Source organism: Neomonachus schauinslandi, chromosome 6 (assembly GCF_002201575.2).
Source record: "Neomonachus schauinslandi chromosome 6, ASM220157v2, whole genome shotgun sequence".
NCBI lineage: Eukaryota > Metazoa > Chordata > Mammalia > Carnivora > Phocidae > Neomonachus > Neomonachus schauinslandi.
This window is the reverse complement of record NC_058408.1, coordinates 27,510,122-27,526,280: the sequence shown is the minus strand read 5'-3', so window position 1 is coordinate 27,526,280 and position 16,159 is coordinate 27,510,122. Positions and strand designations below refer to the sequence as shown.

General features: G+C 40.4%; 1 protein-coding gene across 4 annotated transcripts in view; it reads left to right on the top strand.

Annotated features, from left to right (window-relative positions):
* Nucleotides 1-16,159, top strand: part of PPP1R12B (protein phosphatase 1 regulatory subunit 12B) — a 201,962-nt gene that overhangs the window by 60,793 nt on the left and 125,010 nt on the right. For all 4 annotated transcript variants that reach the window (XM_021682713.1, XM_021682712.1, XM_021682710.1 and 1 more), the window contains exons 4-10: nt 918-1,077; nt 3,449-3,593; nt 4,873-4,947; nt 6,910-6,989; nt 8,103-8,242; nt 13,109-13,221; nt 15,744-15,947. In XM_021682713.1, coding sequence (XP_021538388.1) covers nt 918-1,077; nt 3,449-3,593; nt 4,873-4,947; nt 6,910-6,989; nt 8,103-8,242; nt 13,109-13,221; nt 15,744-15,947 — 917 coding nt within the window. The remainder of the gene's footprint in view (nt 1-917; nt 1,078-3,448; nt 3,594-4,872; nt 4,948-6,909; nt 6,990-8,102; nt 8,243-13,108; nt 13,222-15,743; nt 15,948-16,159) is intronic.

Sequence of the window (16,159 nt, the reverse complement as noted above, 5' to 3'; positions counted from 1 at the left end):
GTAAATGGGATCGACTCCTTAATTTCTCTTTCTTCTGTCTCATTGTTGGTATATAGAAATGCAACTGATTTCTGTGAATTGATCATGTCATTATTTTATATAAGAGGGAGTGCCCCGCCCAAGCCCCTTTTCAGTGGCACAGATGTTGGACAGTTGCTGCCTAAAGGGAGGAGCTTTTTGGAGTTCCTCTATAATGTTTTAAAGCAAAACAAAAGCTACATTCCCTTGGAAGTTTTAACTGCACATGACCTACTCAGCTGCTCTAGATTATATAGCTTCAAGTCAGTATATTTCCCTACATATGGAAGTGAACATTAGAGGTAGATTATTTTTTTAAAGTATATCATACCTGAAACCAATATTTTTTTATACCAATCTTATGGAGTAGTAAGTGGGAACGAACAATAGACAGGGACCTAGGATGCCAGAGTTCTAGTTACAGCTCTAATGTGTTTTATGGCCTTGAGCGAGGCACCTAACCTTTCTATGTTTATTTCCTCGTCTGTTAAATGGTGATAGTGATATCTATTATATTTACCTCAAAGGATTGTTGGGAAACTAAAATGGTGTAACATGTAAAAGGTCTTTGAAGTGTATAGCATTGTACAAATACTATAATACAAAACTAATGTCCAGTTTGGTCTTTATGTTCTTAAAATTGTTTTCAATTTTAAGTGTGTTCCTTTAATGGATCTGCCATCACACAGTATTTAAAATGATGATTTAACCCTGGTAAAACTACTAGTATGTGTATAAATGTCATTGCTCTTCTAAATAAAGAGTAAATTTGATGAATACCCAACTTGATGACTCAACTGTTATTTGCAGTTTTATTTATGATGTGTTTAGAATCTAAGGAAAATATCCTGTCAGATTTAAATGGGCCTTGAGTAATGCCGGCTCTCTGGTTTCTGCAGGAGTTGATCTAGAGCAGTCACGAAAAGAAGAGGAACAACAGATGTTACAGGATGCCCGCCAGTGGCTCAACAGCGGGAAACTAGAGGATGTAAGGCAGCCTCGCTCAGGGGCCACAGCCCTCCATGTGGCTGCTGCCAAGGGCTACTCTGAGGTCCTCAGGTATTGTCCGTTTACATCAGTCAGGAGTTTGGTAAACTGGGAGAAGATGAGCTGGGTTTTGGAAGCAGGGGATGAATTGGATTTTCAGCTATGATGTGTTTCTTTCTTTATTGTTTTCCTCTCTGATCATTCAGTCTTTTCTTCTCTTTTGCTGATATTAATCCATAGATGGTCTCCCACCCTCCTACGGTCACGTGAGTTTCTCACTGACATGTATGATAGGAAACAGTTGAGGTACACTAGCCTAGAAGATGACCTTACATGATCTCTTCCAGTGCTGTGATTTATCATTACTATCCCTACAATCTTCTCCTCTGGTGATGTGTAATACAGGACAGATTGGTGATCATTTTGGTCCTTTTTGGACATAGAAAATTTCTTTGGGCTCTTTAGATTAAGGGTACAGATCTTGAGTGTGCAGTGTCCAGTTAGAGTAGGAGAGTTAAACTGATACGAGGGATTTGGATTCTACTGCTCTACCTGTTCCATTTTTTCTTACATCCATACATGCTTTAGGTAGCTTCTGGTGCTTACTGTTGACAGGCTTTCCCAAATACATGGGCAGCTAATAGATTTGCGTGCATAGTTGTTGCCAGACTCTTCCAGTGCTTCATACTCCACTGAATATGGGGTATCTAATAGGTGTGGCAGTATGTTAGTATACTGTTTCTGCCTGAGAGTGGCATTCATATTCTGCTCACTTCTTAGAAGGTGTCTGGAGGCCCATGATATGGGTAACCTCAATCAGGCCAGTGCAGTTTGGGGCCTCAGGAGTCATACCTTTCTTCCTCCATGCACACAGATTATAGCTTTGTAGTTAGCAAGAAGTCCCTGCAAATACTTCACAGAGTTGGAAGTTTGAGAGACTACAGTAAACATATGGGATCCTGGAAAGATCAACTAGAAAGTTTGTAAGTCAAGTGCCCTGAAGAGTATTGAGTGAGTGAGTGAGTTCTTTTTCTCTTTCTTTCTTTCTTTCTTTCTTTCTTTCTTTCTTTCTTCCTTCCTTCCTTCCTTCCTTCTTCCTTCCTTCCTTCTTCCTTCCTTCCTTCCTTCCTTCCTTCCTTCCTTCCTTCCTTCCTTCCTTCCTTCCTTCCTTCCTTTCTTCCTTCCTTCCTTTCTTCCTTTCTTCCTTCCTTCCTTCCTTCCTTCCTTCCTTCCTTCTTCCTTCCTTCCTTCTTCCTTCCTTCCTTCCTTCCTTCCTCCCTCCCTCCCTCCCTCCCTCCCTCCCTCCTTCCTTCCTTCCTTCCTTCCTTCTTTTTCTTTCTTTCATGTTCAGTTAGCCACCATACAGTACATCATTAGTTTCAGATGTGTGTTCAGTGATTCATTAGTTGGGTATAACACCCAGTGCTAATCACAACACGTGCCTTCCTTAATCCCCATCACCTGGCTATCCCATTTCCCCCCACCCCGAAACCCTGTTTGTTTCCTGGAGTCCAGAGTCTCTCATGGTTAGTCCCTCTCTGATTCCCCCACTTCAGTTTTCCCTTCCTTCCCCTATTGTCCTCCGTGCTATTGCTTACGTTCCACATATGAGTGAAACCATATGATAATTGTCTTTCTCTGCTTGACTTATTTCACTTAGCATAATCCCCTCCAGTTCCATCCATGTCGATGCAAATGGTGGGTATTTATCGTTTCTGATGGCTGAGTAATATTCCATTGTATATATGAACCACATCTTCTTTATCCATTCATCTGTTGAAGGGCATCTCGGCCCTTCCACAGTTTGGCTATTGTGGACATTGCTGCTATGAACATTGGGTGAAAATGTTCAACATCGTTAGTCATCAGGGAAATTAAAATCAAAACCACATTGAGATACCACCTTACACCAGTTAGAATGGCAAACATTAACACAGCAGGAAACAACAAGTGTTGGCGAGGATGTGGAGAAACGGGACCCTCTTACACTGTTGATGGGAGTTCTCATTTTAGATGTTCTTTCCTACCTGCACTAGGAAATGGAAAACACACCTTGTAACAGGTTGTGTGGTTTGGCAAATTTAATCAGGCTTTGGTGAATCTCAAAGGGATACACCTTTCTAAATACCCCTCTTGTGTGGTGTCACATGGATGTACCTAGGAAATACACTCTGACCTTTCAGAGCGGGTTGATAACTGCTCTCTGTGATAGGTTCTCAGTGTAGGAACCATGAAGCCCGAGCTGTGCCTTAGAGGACAGAAGTAATCACAGTTTCCCGGTGGTTCAGGGCCAAAGTGAATATCAATTAGGTGATAGTTTATTTGGCAGAAAACTGTAATATAAAGGGTATAAGTGTCTTGTTTGGGGTTTTCTTGATAGTTTATTTGGCAGAAAACTGTAATATAAAGGGTATAAGTGTCTTGTTTGGGGTTTTCTTCTTAGACTTTTAATCCAGGCTGGCTATGAACTCAATGTTCAGGATTACGATGGCTGGACTCCCCTCCATGCTGCTGCACACTGGGGAGTGAAGGAGGCTTGCTCCATCCTGGCAGAAGCACTCTGTGACATGGATATCAGGAACAAACTGGTTAGTATGCCTGACCCTCTAAAAGGGCAGTGAAATTGGTATCTGGGTCTCTAGAACAAAAGGCTTAAAGTCTCAGTTAAATGGCCAGGCTTACTGTCTGGGGAAATATACATCACAGGTAGCTATGGCTCTGTTCCCTGCACCCTCCCCCTTCCCCCCTGCCCCATTATCAACACAGAGATGTTTGCTATGTAAAATAAAACTCTACTGATCAGCATTCTGATTCTATTTATGTTGAAGCCCCTAAAATAAATAGGAAAAAAAGATATTTGCCCTTGGGAAAAATGAGCATTGGGAAATCCTAAGGTTGCTCTCTCTGGTGAAGTACGAAAGATTTTATTTTACTTTATTTTTAATTCAAAGACTTTTGATAGCTGAATTCTACTCTCATCCAGTCATTAAAAAAAACATTGTAATGACAAAGATCCTTGAGTCTGGCTGAAAATAGTTATTCAGCCTCACTTCAAGCAACTTCAGGGGCTTGATAGGAGTTCTACTATCCCTACACCTAGTGATTTTTTTTTGGGAATCCAGAGACATGGCTTTTTATTTAGTAGATGTTCTTATCGACTTCACATCTCTCCTGAACCCAGCTTTCATCCCCAGTTTATGGGTTATGGTCCTGAACTGTGCTGATGTTCCCTAAAAGAGATACCCTTCTCTCACTTGAAGGGAGATAACTGCTGTGACTTAATCTTTAGTGCACATGTGCCCTGGACCCCGTTCTGAGGCTTTTAAAAGCCCCTTATTGAATTTATTATAGAAATTAAGACCCTTTTAGAACAGGTACAAGTAGAGATTTCAATTGATTATATGCCAAGAGGCAGTAAGCATTAGAGATAATGTGGTGATTTCCTCAATACTGTTTTATTAAATATAAAAACATGTATTTAAAGGACTTGATGTGTTTTGCTTTGTTTTAGAGGAAGAGAGTGTGAGTGGGTAAGGGGGGGAGGTAGTACAGAATCTTAAGTAGGTTCCACGCACAGAGCCTGATGTGGGGCTCAATCTCACAACGCTGAGATCATGACTTGAGCCAAAATCAAGAGTCAGACGTTTAACCAACTGAGCTACCCAGGTTCCCCAACAGACATGCTGTTTCTTGTTATGTTTTCTCTGTGATAGATGAAGGCATTATTATAATGTAGAGTAGATAAGTTAGGGAAGCAGCTCTCACTGGAACAAAGGCATAAAATGAGTATTGAATAGTTCTCTGATGAAGTCACAAAATCACTACTTCTATTTTCTTTTGATCATGGTACCCCCTTTTCTCTGCCAGGGCCAGACACCATTTGATGTGGCTGATGAGGGTCTTGTGGAGCACTTGGAGATGCTCCAGAAGAAGCAGAATGTGGTAAGTCTTTGGTTAATGCTTTTAAAAGCTTTTATAACAGTGCGGGTATCTCATCCCTTGTTTTAGTTATGTCTCCTGAGAGCTGAAATGGACATATCTACATTCCAGAGATGATAATTGTTCACTTCAGGGACTAGCAACAGTCTGTTAGAAAATATCCCAGACACCATTGTTGTTAAAGTTTACTCATTATAAGATAGCCTTCAAGCAGCTGAAAGTCAAAAATGATGAGAACAACAAAGTAATTATTACCCTTGAGTTCTAGGAAATGAGTGTGGTATATTCAAATCAGAGTTTTTTCCAAATAGGGAGTACCAGGGTAGAGGACATCTCATAACTTTTTTCTCCTCTTATTGACTGAAAGGGCATGTTTATTTAAAGTAAATTCATTACAGGGAGGAATATACTTCTTTCTTACAAAGCAAACAAGGCCACAAAACTAAACCTGTCTTTTGGTATTGCACAGTACTTGGCCAGTGATTCATACTTACTCAGGATTCATCAGATATCCAGAATTCAATCCTCCTCTCCCTTCTCATTTTAAATCTTTTATTGTTGGCTTGCACGTACCATTCTGTTGCTTGGTGCTATGTAGGAGAACTACCTAAGTATTGTACCCATGTACAGACTGCAGAAGGAAAAAACCCACCCAATATCCAGATAAACAGTGAATAATTCACTTTTTCTATCTGTAAGTGGGATGATTAATTTGGACAAGGAGAATAAAGATCAGCTACTGATGATCAGGGCTGATGTCTGAATAGAGTGGGACAGAAAAAAATCACTAGCTTTCCTTTGTGTTTTTCTTTGCATGAATTGTGGCTCAGGGCATGTGAACTCAAGTTTAGACAAAGGAGAGAAACTTAGAGCAGTTCTGAAAAAAATAACAATGGAGTTCACTGGTGGGACAGATCAACCGGATCTCACCTCACACATGTTCAGCACCACGTCTGGACTGGTAGAGTGAAGATCCCCGTTACTTCAAGGCTTAGTGGAACAATTGCCTATATAAAGCTCAGACAAACACAACTTAACAGTTCATCTTGTTTTCTTTGGTGAGCTATGGAATCTAGGCTAAAACTTGGGACTCACCACACAGTACTGGGGTTATTATCTAACAGCATTGGCCTTCCTAAGATGTATGCTTTGTTTAGTTAGGTTTTTGTTGTGTTTTAAACTTGTCATTCTGAAATAATTTTTAGACCCATGAAGAAGTTGCAAAAATAATAGAGAGTTTCTATGTATCCCTTACCCAGCATGGTTTGGTTTTTGAACATAAATAATATTTTCACTAAATAACATTTCTGCACTGGGAATGGTGCTTATCTTTGCTCCCTGCATAACTTTTGGGTCCAGGAATATAAACTCATTTTGTCTAGAGCATGTATCTAAATACCAGACAATTTATTCTAGGGACTTATTTCCCCTTTGGTACCTGTTTTTTTCTTGAGAACTATTGCTAACCTAATTCGGTATGTGGCCATAAAAATTTTTTTCGAAGTTCCTTCCCTTTTTTTTTAATCCATCAGAAGCCAGGCTTTTTTTTTTTTTTTTTTTTTTTTAAGTTTACTTATTTTTTTTTAGTAATCTCTCAACACCCAATGTGGGGCTTGAAGTCACAACCCCCACATCAAGAGTCACATGGTCTTCTGAATGAGCCAGCCGGCCTGCACTAGAAGCCAGGGTTTTTTGAAGATTGGGTTTGGATATTTGATATGAGCAGTTTTATTGAAGCTCTAACACCATGGTTTTTCTTTTACCTTGGATGAGGATTTTTCTTTGTCATTATCTTGTAAGGAGACCCAACTGATGCGTTTCTCTTTTTCTCAGTTCTTTCTTCCCCTTTTGGTATTGGTCTTGTTTTCTTCAGAATGAGAGTACCATTTTGAGTTCTTCTCATCACTGCTGATTTTTACCAATAGTCAACTTCTTCCCTTTCCTCTCTGTTTTTTCAATTTCCAGCTTCGAAGTGAAAAAGAGACACGGAATAAGCTCATTGAGTCAGACCTGAACAGCAAGTTGCAGAGTGGACTTTTTAAGAAGTAAGACGTTCAGGACTTGAGAAATGGGATGAGCTCTGCTGTGTTTGGCTGCATATGTGTGTATGACATAGCTTGAGAATTTATACAGGAAAGAAACTGTGTTTGATTTAAGCCAAATGATCTTTAAACATGTGGTATGTTTGAGGGACAAAGAGGTGGCATTGATATATGGGGGAGACACTGAGGGTGGGTGAATGTGTTTTTTTTTTAAATTTATTTTTAAGATTTTATTTATTTATTTGAGAGAGAGTGTGTGAGCATGAGCAGGGGGAGGGGCAGAAGCGGAGGGAGAAGCAGACTCCCTGATGAGCAGGGAGCCTGATGCAGGGGACGGGGGGCTCAATCCCAGGACCCTGGTTTCAGGACCTGAGCCAAAGGCTGATGCTCAACCAACTGAGCCACCCAGGTGCCCCGGGTGAATGTGTTTTAAATTTAGAAATTAATTGAGACAGTGTACAACATTTTTCCCCCAGCTTATGGGTTCCTAGTCCTAGTTACATCCCTAACTCTAAGTTCTGTGAACTCAGGGGCCATGTGTGTTTTGTTTACCACTGTACCAGGGCCTAGCATGATTCCTGGCAGGTAATAAACATTCAGTAAACATTTGTTAAATGACTTTTGAAAAATATTTACCTGCTTTATCACTGTCAAGATTCATAGCCCTCGGGCGCCTGGGTGGCTCAGTTGGTTAAGCGACTGCCTTCAGCTCAGGTCATGATCCTGGAGTCCCTGGATCGAGTCCCGCATCGGGCTCCCTGCTCGGCAGGGAGCCTGCTTCTCCCTCTGACCCTCCTCCCTCTCATGCTCTCTGTCTCTCATTCTCTCTCTCTCAAATAAATAAATAAAATCTAAAAAAAAAAAAAGATTCATAGCCCTCCTTTTTCCTGTGTGTTAAACAGGCTAGATCCACTTAAGTCATACTCTAAAGTCAAATACTGAACCTTAGTCTGCAAAAACCCAAGGATTCAGAAGAATGTAAAGAAGGATTTGAAGTATTTCTGTTATTGCTTCTACACAGAGGTTTATAGACTTGTTCTCCTTATGCTTGATTGTCAGTGAACTTAAATAGTTTGCCGTTTCTGAGTTACACTCAAATTGTCATCTTTAATTTAGCAAAGAGAAGATGCTTTATGAAGAAGAGGTACCCAAGTCCCAAGAAATGGAGGAAGAAAGCAAAGAGTCTAGCAGCTCCAGCTCAGAGGAGGAGGAAGGTGAAGATGAAGCTTCTGAGTCAGAAACTGAGAAGGAAGGAGGTAATGTAAAGATATTCATAGTAAAGATCCTCTGTTTCCATAATGCAAGGAGATCACGGCTTGTCAGAGCTAGGAGGCCTCAGAGGGCTCCAAAAAGAGCTTTAAGTTCTTCAAGTTTAGTTTTCAAAGATAAGATACCAAATTTTGAGTGAAAACTTGGTTGTAAAAGCTATGAGCTAGGTTAGAATATGTGTATTGGTTTCTATGTAGCCATATGATAAGGCGCACAAAAAAATTCCTTTAAAAAAAAAGATTGATTGATTGATTGATTGATTTAGAGTGCCCATGCATGGGCCTGCAAGCAGGCGGGGAGGGGGAGAGGGAGAGAATCTCAAGCTGACTCCGCACTGAGCATGGAGCTCTACTGGCGGCTTGATCCCACAACCCTGAGATCATGACCTGAGTGGAAATCAAGAGTCAGACACTCAACCAACTAAGCCACCCAGGAGCCACCCAGGAGCCCCCCAGAAATTCTTGTGTAAAGGAGCCAACTGTCTGACCTCAGTTTGGTAGGGTGTAGAGACCAGATTCCAAAATTCAGTATGCTAAGAGACTGAGGAGGTGAGATCTTTCAGAGTCATATTTGGTTAAGTATCTTTAACTAGCTGGTGAAAATTTGCATTTAGTTCTCAGGTTCATCTGATTCCCTAAACAAAATCCCAAGATCTTTTCATTTTCCTTCTGATTATATGAAGCTCCTTCAATTCCTGAGGTGGGGATTGAAGAAGGAACAAAATCATATTTACCTTTATGACTGTTATTGATATTATATATACTTCATATGACACTTCTTAAGTTTATTATATGGCAAGACAGGAAACCCAATAGTGAGAGTGAGGTGCTGGACATGGTCAGATCCACAAGCTGTAGAAGCAGCCATAGGTTTTGACATACAGTCTGGCAAACACTGAGAAAAGACATACTGGGTTTTAAATGTTCATCTTTTTTATGTTTTTATTATTTATTAAGGATTTACATGTCTTAAGCTTTCAAGTATTTCTATTTGGTCTTGCTCTGTGCTAGATCACTTTGTTAACTACCAAGGTATTAGAAAAATGGGAGGGAGCTACCTGAACTACTATAATTGCTTTGTGATATGTACCCATGCCTCAGGTCTCTGGTCCCTGCAACCCATCTCTACATTGCTGTTGGAGTAAAACACCCACAGCACCCTTAGGTTATACTACACCTCTGTCCAGAAGCCATCTACGACCACCTTCCCCACTCCCATCTTTGCCTGTAGAATAAATCCCAAGTCCTGTAACCTGACCTTCAAGATCTTTCATAATATATCTCCAGCTGACCTTTCCAGTGCTATCCATAGGCAGTGTCATCTACTAGCCAAGCTGGATTGCTTGGTTTCCCCAAACATGCCCTGAGCTTTCCTACCCCTGAACATTTATTTGCACCTTAAAATTCATTTCTGACCATCAAATGCTTATTGAGTGATTTGTTTTAAGCTATAGGATTTACCAGGATGAAGAAGCCTTTCTTTAGGTTTTCCTGTATAAAAAAAGTGAAAAGCAGTGGACCACTTCACTGTTCCCCCACCCCATGATAATTGCTCCCCTGTCTGTATCCCTCTAGCACTTCATACTTATCTCTGTTGTAACATTCACCATTTCAGCTGAGAACTCTAGGTTTATCATTTAACTCCTAGGTCTCTGCATGATGCCCGACACAGGACAAGCATTCACATTCATTAAATGCTTTTTGTTGGATACATCTAGGACATACAGGGGAATAGGAAGGCATATACATGAATAAAATACATGCCACATGAGAGAGATAAATGTTGTCAATGGTATTCACTAGTAAGAAAGATTATATTTAGTTTGCGGGATTATAACAACACTTTACATTTGGGTAGTGCTTTTTACTCTACAGTGTACTTACAACCACACCCTGAGGGATGTATTATCACCACATTTTAGAGTGGGAAATTGACCCTGTAAGGGGTAAGGCAAACTGGGTCTCAGAGCTGGCAAGTGGTGTGCCTGAGATCCTGACTTTGATCTGAGACTCCTCAGAGTAGCAGGGGCAAAGTGAAATGTGGAAATTATCTGCCTAAAAGGTGGAAGCTAAAGGTGTGGAAAAGGACAAGATTTCCCAAGGGAAAGATTGTAGAGAAAAGATGTACAAAAAAGAATCGTGGGGCATGCTCTGTTTAGGAGGTAAAAAGAGGCAAAGAAGGTATGGTCAGGGAGGTTGAGGAAAACCAGGATATGTGTTTCTGCATCAGAAAAGCCAGGGTAGGGTCTGCCTGTGTGGCTCAGTCGGTTAAGCGTCTGCCTTCAGTTCAGGTCATGATCCCAGGGTCCTGGGATCGAGCCCCATGTCAGGCTCCTTGCTCAGCAGGGAGCCTGCTTCTCCTCCTCCCTCCACCTGCCTCTCCCTCTGCCTTCCGCTCCCCCTGCTTGTGCATGCTCTCTCTCTCTGTCAAATACATAAAATCCTAAAAAGAAAGAAAGAAAAGCCAGGGTAGGAGTGGGAAGGGAGAGGTCAAGAAAGAGACAGCATTTAGGGAGTCTGGTAATCTCAGCAGTTTCTGTAGCCTGATGTAGGCAGAAGCTAGATGGTTCCAGCACGCTTCCCTGCTCCTTTCTGCCCGTTGAAGTTTTACTCATATTTCAAAGCCCAGCTTAAGTTAGCTTCCTTTATGAAGCCTTATCATCACAGATACAAGCTTTCTCCCCTCCTCTGACTGGTAGCTATTTGTTTGAACCTCTTTTATATTACTTACATTACCTAGTAGTAGCATTATTTCTGTTTCTCATCTCCTCTCTTCTTCCCCTACCAGCAAGTTTCAGAAGCACTGAAATGTATTGTGTGTCTTGTTTATCTTTCTGTCTTCCATAATGCCTAGCACTGGGCCTTCTATATGGTAGGTCCCTATAAATATACATTATATATAAATGTATATTGGAAAAATATGGGGAACTGGATTATGTCTAAACCTTTCCAAGTGATGCCCGACACATTATGTATGTACTGAACAAGTATTTGTTGAATGCATTTATCCTGTTTTTAAAGATTCACAGATACAACCTCATAAAATGACAGTTTTCATATGTCTTACATATAAATGTAGTTGTAAAGAATACTAATTCTCTTTTGGGGTGAATGTAAGCAGTTTGATTTGGATTTCTATTTTCCCCTTTCTTTTATTTATTTGACTTAAACATTTGGTATGTTAGTTATCTATTGCTAAATAACAAGCCATCCTCAAATTTAGTGGTGCTTAAAGCAACTATTTATATAAACCTAATTCTATGGGTTGGCAATTTGGGAAGGGCTTCGCTGGGATGGCTTTTCTTTCCTCCGTGTGGTAATACTGGGCTTACTCATGTGTTGGTGGTCAGTTGGTAAGTCAGCTGGGGGCTGGCTGGTCCCAGATGGCCTTACTCACCTTTCTGGTAGTTGGTTAGGATGTTTGAGGCAAGTGGGCCGTGTTCATCAAGCGGACTCTCCCCTGCTTCTTCACACGGCGGCTGGATTCCACAAGACGAGAGGGCAAGGTTCAGTGCACAAGCACTTTCCAAGCCTCTCCTTGTGTCACTTTACTAATATCTCAGTGGCCGTAGAGAGTCACATTGCCAAGCCCAGAGTCAGTCTGATAGGCCACTACACAGGGGTGTAGATTCATTGGGAGTTCTTACTATAATGATCTGTCACATTTGGGTAGTAAGGTGTACTTCTTGGGGTTAGAGATATTCAGATAATATTGAAAGAATGCCTTGAATATTCATAATAACCGCAAGAAATAACATTAATAATAAATTACTGTTTACTAGGGACTTATTATGGCCAGACATTGAACGATGCAATTTAAAAACATTATCTCTAGACTTTATAGCAACTCATAGGTAAGAATTAAAATTCCTGATTAATCAGTGAGAAAAGAGAGGTTCATATATGTTAAGTAAATTTGCCCAGTGTCACACAGCTAAAACGTGGCATAAATTTGTCATGTAATTCATAGGTGGATTACTCTGGGGCCCTGTTTCCAGAGTACGTAGATCAGAAGGCCCCACCACACCTACTAGGTGCAGGCACTGACGTAGCAGTGAACGAGACAGACGGGGTTTCCACTTGATGGCCCTATAACATGGACTACTGTTATTTATTAAGAGGGTTTACCTACTACACTTCTGTAGTTTAACTCGCAATATCCTCTGTAATCCTTTCTACCTTTATTTCCTATTGTAATCCCAAGAATATTCATTACTTTAATTAGGCCTGCTTAAATTAGGCCTGCTTAGACTTAAATTTACTGACCAACAGATGTGTATATTTTGATTTCTGATTCATTACTCATACCCTTTCTTCCTCCTACCAGTCGGTATTTGTCTTCCAATTTTCTCTATGGCATCTTTCCTTGTTGTTTCCTCCCTCAGAGGATTTACTCTGAACTCATAAAGCCCCGTTGATCCAACTCACCCAATTTAGCACCTAACTTATATATGATCTTCTATTGTTACTATTATCATTATGCATCTTATCTCATGTCTTGATTATAATTACCTAGAAAGCAAGATCTATCTGGTTTTTCCTGCCCAATCTCCCAAAACAGAGTAGATTCTTATTACGTACTTACAAATTTTATATATGATACATAATGTGGAGAAAGTTTTCAGTTATATATCTGGGAATTGGAACCTACCAAGAAAGGAATTTTACCATTGAGTTTATTTCCTTTTGGCAACTTTGCTGGAGATTTCATTTTAGTTTGAGTCCAAGCATTACATGGCCCTAATAATCTGTTTTGATATGGGTAAACCTTTTCTGTTAGCAGAAAAGTACATACATACACACAGATAAGGTTTTCATACTTGGACTTGTTGCTTCTCTTGTCTTAAATAATAGATAAAAAGCCAGAAGCCATTGTCAACCATTCCAACTCTGAAAGCAAGAGTATTATCACGGAACAGATACCACCACCGGCTCAGAATACCTTCTCTGCCTCTTCAGCTAGGAGAGTGAGTATTTTGGAACTAATTTGAATATTATATTTCTCCTACTATGGTTACATACAGTTTGAAAGGCCTTAAAGATACATTCTTGCAAGATAATACAGATACATCTTGCCTGTCCTAGTCAGCTTAGGCTGCCATAACAAAATACCACCAACCAGGTGGCTTTAAACAACAGAAATTTATTTCTCCCAATTCCGGAGGCTGGGCTATCCAAGATCACGGGACTAACTGTGTCACACGGGGCTAGCTGAGTCAGTTCCTAGTGAGGAATCTCTTCCTAGTTTGCAGACAGCCACCTTACCGCCAAATATTATAGTCACAATGGGGATTAGAACTTCAAGGTATGGATGGGGGCGGGGGTGTGCACAAACATTGCTTTTATAACATTGCCTGCAAAAGCTATAAATCCATCACCAAACAAATTTGGGTACAATGTGTTTAGATAACATGGGATATAGTGATCTGGGACCAAAGAATTTTGTCCATTGCTTATTTTCTTTGTATCTACGGCTAAGTAGGTAAGTATATATAAAGCTCAGACTGGGTTAGGAAGATAGCTAGCATTCAGTATTTTTTTTTTTTTAAGATTTTATTTATTTATTTGACAGAGAGAGAGAAAGCGAGAGAGGGAACACCAACAGGGGGAATGGGAGAGGGAGAAGCAGGCTTCCCGCAGAGCAGGGAGCCCAATGGGGGGCTCGATCCCAGGACCTTGGGATCATGACCTGAGCTGAAGGCAGACACTTAACGACTGAGCCACCCAGGCGCCCCTAGCATTCAGTATTAATTGATTTGATGACTTATGTCCTTTTTTTTTTACATCTTGTTTAAAATTTTACTTTTATAAGTAAAGTCTTGGTAGTACTCATAATGAGTAGAGAGCAGAGGTAGAAAGAACTTGCTGAGGTACCAGAGACACCTCCTCCTGCAGTTTGGCCCAGGCTTCTAGTCAGTGAGACAGAGTTGAATAATGACCTTGCTCTACAAAGGATACAATTAGTTTTGAGATTAAGAATTGATAATGAGTTCTTGGGAAGAAAGCTGTTGAAAAAACTCCATGGTTTTATAGATACTAACTTACTGATCTTCTTAGTGCTTCATGAATTAAAAAGACAGGATTATGGTATCATTGTGGAGATGAGGAAACAAAGCCCTGGCTGCTTATTTATTCCTATGAGCATCACTTTGAATCTGTAGAGATGTCTCAGATAGGACACAGACCTCACTCCTCACTCCGGCATTTAGCTGTACCTCACATACTCCCACTGCTTCTAGGTGTGACTGGACTTCTTGCTTTCTTTTAATTTATTTTATTTTATTTTTTTGTTTTATTTTTGAAAGAGAGAGAGAGTGTGTGTGTGACTCTCAGAGTCAGGGTGGCTTATAAAGAGCTGACATGATTGAGCCTCTACAGCTGGAAGGAGTACATAAATATATATATTCAGATGACTAATTAAAAGAGAAAATCTGAGTGTGAGCTGGAGACGAGTGATTGAGTGTTTATTGCATTTTCACTATACCAGGCAGTAAAGGTGGCCTGATACCTGGAGTAAGACCAAAGCCGTCTTGCAGAGGTCCCCCAGATCCCAGGAATGGACTGTTGACTGCAGTTCTAAAGACCAGTTACTTCAGACTGGTGTTTGTTGGTTAACACTAGTCTATGAGGTTTTCTGTGGTTTATGGCAGTTATGTAAGTTATGTAAGCTTTCCAGAAAGCTTTCTTTTCTGAGGTTAAAATGTTTTTCTTTTTTTAATGAAATGATAGTGATGAAAATGGTAAGCAAGTTTTTGAAAGATGTTCTCCTGGCAAAATCTAAAAGATGGCAACTCTATGACTTCTACCATTTTTCTTCTTTTTTAATTTTGCTGCTCGGTGAAATCTGAAACACTTGGACCTGCTGCTCAAGATCAAATAAACTATTTTCTTGAAATAAGCAATTAGAATTTGAGTGGAGTGAGTTTTAGTATTTTTATTAGTATTAACTTAAGTCAGCTTACCACAGTCTTACCACAGTACCTTAAAACATACTTATACATTGGCTCATTGTGTTTTCTAGTCTCCACATATTATAAGGAGGAATTAAGCTCATTATCACCATTTTACAGGTGAGCATGTTGAGACCTAGAGAAGTAAAATGTCCCATTTTCAGTTACACAGTGAGTCAAGCAAGAGAAGATATTTTCACTAGAACGTGGATCTCCTGGTGTTCTAGGTCAGTACTCATTGCTAAGAGAGCAAATAGTGTTTAATTTCTCAGAGAGCAACTCTGTCAGTAGGAGCACTGTTAAGAATCTGAGACTATTTCTGGCTCAGGGAGAAAGGCAGTCTTGAGCGGTTATTAGCATCTGCCAGGTGAGGAAGGGAACATTGGCAGAAAGCCTGCCATGTATTTGTTCTTGTACTGCCTTATGTTGCCTCACTGAGCTTAGTCAGTGTGGGAAAAGGCAAATAGGCTGAAAAGAATCATCAGGACCTTTTTTTTTTTTCCCCTTTTCTTTTCTTTTCTTTGCTTCTTCCCTCATAGTTCTCCTCCAGCCTTTTTAATAAGCCAGAAGAGCCCAAAGATGAATCTCCTTCTTCGTGGAGACTGGGACTCAGAAAAACTGGCAGCCAGAACATGCTGAGTGAGGTGGCCAATTCTAGGGAAGCTCTAAGGGACCGAGGCTCTTCCATCTACCGGTCATCATCAAGCCCTCGGATTTCTGCTCTGCTGGACAACAAAGATAAGGTGCAGTTTAGGCGGGGTACGGGGGAGTTCCTGGGCAGTTCCCGTCTGTGAAAATTCAGTCTCAGGAGCAAATGAAAGTGTGTCTAGTCCCTGATTTGATTCTGGAAGTACAAAGTCTTTAAAGGGAGATGGCACATTGATAGTTTAATCAGTTAGCTATTTGCTTGCTATTATTACTTGGCCAAAAAAGAAAAACCTTTTATCTTTTGGCA